Source organism: Lynx rufus, unplaced genomic scaffold (genome assembly GCF_022079265.1).
Source record: "Lynx rufus isolate CCGP_SWC_20201006 ecotype Redwood Valley unplaced genomic scaffold, mLynRuf1.p SCAF_6, whole genome shotgun sequence".
NCBI classification, from domain to species: domain Eukaryota; kingdom Metazoa; phylum Chordata; class Mammalia; order Carnivora; family Felidae; genus Lynx; species Lynx rufus.
In genome coordinates, this window is record NW_025814878.1 from 32,547,501 (window position 1) to 32,550,129 (window position 2,629).

The 2,629-nt window shown below is 49.4% G+C and overlaps 1 protein-coding gene across 1 annotated transcript in view; it reads right to left on the bottom strand.

Moving 5' to 3' along the window:
• HINT3 (histidine triad nucleotide binding protein 3) overlaps positions 1 to 1,887 on the bottom strand; it is a 19,048-nt gene extending 17,161 nt beyond the window's left edge. Inside the window, exon 1 of the mRNA XM_047102253.1 lies at positions 1,623 to 1,887. Within this exon, the coding sequence (XP_046958209.1) occupies positions 1,623 to 1,823 (201 nt within the window). The 5' untranslated portion in view covers positions 1,824 to 1,887. The remainder of the gene's footprint in view (positions 1 to 1,622) is intronic.
• Between the last annotated feature and the right edge of the window lie 742 nt (positions 1,888 to 2,629).

Below are 2,629 nucleotides of genomic sequence, written 5' to 3' on the forward strand. Positions count from 1 at the left end.
ATGGACTAATGTCTATATTCATCGTGTGCCCCCTAGATAGGGTATAAAAGTAAAAAGTGTTTATTTGTCTAATTTCCTCTATAAAAATTCCCCAGGCTTTTCACATAATTTTCTCTGAAAATGTTCTTCACAAAGAAAAAACCCTGACCTTTGGCCAAGAAAAACAACAACAACAAAACCTGTGATACAAGTTTGGGCCATCCCACTCCCCCCCCCCCAACTATTTGTAGACAAACTTTTTACACTAGTAGTATCTATTATCTCCTAGTTTTCCTCAACATCGGTGCTGGAGTGTGCAAAATTTAAAAGCAGTCTCTGGGAATCTACGAAATACTGAATTCTGTGAAGTTAAGAACCTCACTTTACCTCTTGCTAGCCTAGTTTTAAATTTAGTAAAATAAGGAGTGAATGAAGGAGGAGAGTTTGGTGGTCCCTGCTGACTCTATGGATCAGCTCAAGAGGCCTACTTGGCAGACAACTGACTACTGGGTCTTCCCCCCAGTCAGCTGCTGCCTGTCTTCACTCCTTCCCCCATTCAGCACAGATGTCAAGGTCCATCACTTCAGCCCTCTGTCCAGCCATAATTTCTTACGTTTGTTCCACTGCCCTTCCGTAACACCCACAGAGCCAGACCCAACCCTGGGTTGACACAACTGACCACCTTGTCTAAAACTAGATTGGGGCTGTGGCTGGAGGGATCAAACCGAACCAAACCCACAGCTCAGCAAAATACTGCAAGCGGCAGAACCACCTCACCAAGCACAGAGCACTGTCATCAGTTGTCTCCTCCGTATTCATGCCACCCTTTAGATTACAAGAGCTGAACACTGACTATCCTTTATCCTATTCGCCAGTGAATCTCCGACACTAGGTGCTTAGAACAGATTCCAGTTCACTTTTAACGAATGCATTAATGATTACTAAAAAGATACCAGAATCTCTGGAGCTGATCCTCTCCAAAGGCTGCTTCTTTAAAGCAAGTAGAACCGGTAGAAGAAAACGTGTAGCAGGTATCTGTGTGCAAGCACCTGAGCAAAATCTTAGTGCTCTGAAAATCTGCATACATTCCAAATGTCGACACCTGTAGGAACTGTACCCTGCAGTGGAAATTTGCGCCGGCTAAGAAATAGTTCGACCTCTGCCCCGCTCCCCGCCACCCCCAGCCTAATTCCAGTCTCACAAAGAAGCTTTCCCCAATTACCATTGTCTCTTTTCCACCAGTTTGCTCCTCAGTAGCAGTAGCAGACTGCGCAGAATTTAAAAGCAGTGTCTAGAAAGGCAGGCGGTAGGGGACACGGCGGAGGAATCCCTCAATTAAAAACAGATCACAAATGCTATTTTCTGCCAAATACCTGGTATCAGCAGACAGAAGCCGAAGTGTTCGGCTTTATCACTACAATGTCCTCCCTTCGGCACAGCAAGGATACTGCTGGAGACAGTCCCCACTCCGAAAGAAGCAAGTCCGTCATTAACAACCACGACACCCAGCCTCCCCAATCCCGGTCCACACCTGAGAAGCCTCCCTCCTTGCCGGGAGCCTGACACGACCGCACCACGGTCCGCCACGCGAGGCCTCGGACCCGGGGCTCCCGCACCCACGCCCCGTCCGCTTCGCAGCCCACCTCACAGTCCAGGAGCTCGGTGCCCGGTTCCTGCCGCCCCGCGATCCGGCAGAACACGCACTTGCTACTGTAGTCCTCGGGCTTCGACGGTCTTGAGACAACTTCGGCGGTCTTCGATGAAGACACCTTAGGTTCCGCAGTCGCCGCTGCCTCAGAGCAAGGCTCGGACCCCACGCTGTCGCACCTCTGATCCTCCGCCATCGCACCCACTCCGGGTGGCCAAGAGCTATGACGGCTCGGGCACCACTGGCCCTGCGCAGAGTCCGCCTCCTGCACCTCCTCAGTTTTACCTGGAGGCGTCGCCCTTCGCCTGGCGCAGAGAAAGGCAGGGAGTTGGGCGCACGCGCTGACCCAGGATGACGATAGACAAAGGGCGACGCAGGGATGGTCCTCAAAGCCATGAAACACGAGGGGGCGTGCGAGTACGCACATGGGTGCTAGCGGGAAGAGCCGATGGTGGCTACGGGAGTCGCCCCGCCCCCTGCGTCTCATTGGTAAAGACGCAACACGTCCTTCGAGACGCAGGAGCGCGCACCGTCGCGATGACGTCACCTGCGCGCCCTCATGTCTGGCCAAAAGGAACTTGGTGGGTACGTTGGACTTTCTTTTCCGAAGGTGGAAGTTCGCTTTATTTTGAAGAAAAAAAGAAAAAGAAAAAAAAAAAAAAAGAGAGAGAGAAAGAAAAAAGCGTTAAAAATTTCGTACGTTTTAAAGGAATGAGCACAATTTCTAGAGCTTGCTTTTCGACATAGATTATGTTTGATCTTTTCTTTCGTGTGTGCATTTTCAGCCACGATGGTTTGCTAAAGCTCAGAATATCCAAAACTGAACTTCATATCTCTGTCTACTTTTTTGTTGTTTACAGCACCAGCTAGATCAAAATAGCGGCTTTTATTTCACATTCCTCAATACACAGGTAAATGTGGAGTCTTGTAGTTTATAGTCTGTAATAGTCCAGAAATTCATTGCTCCTGCTTCATGCTTTCATGCTACAGTAACCCTCTAAT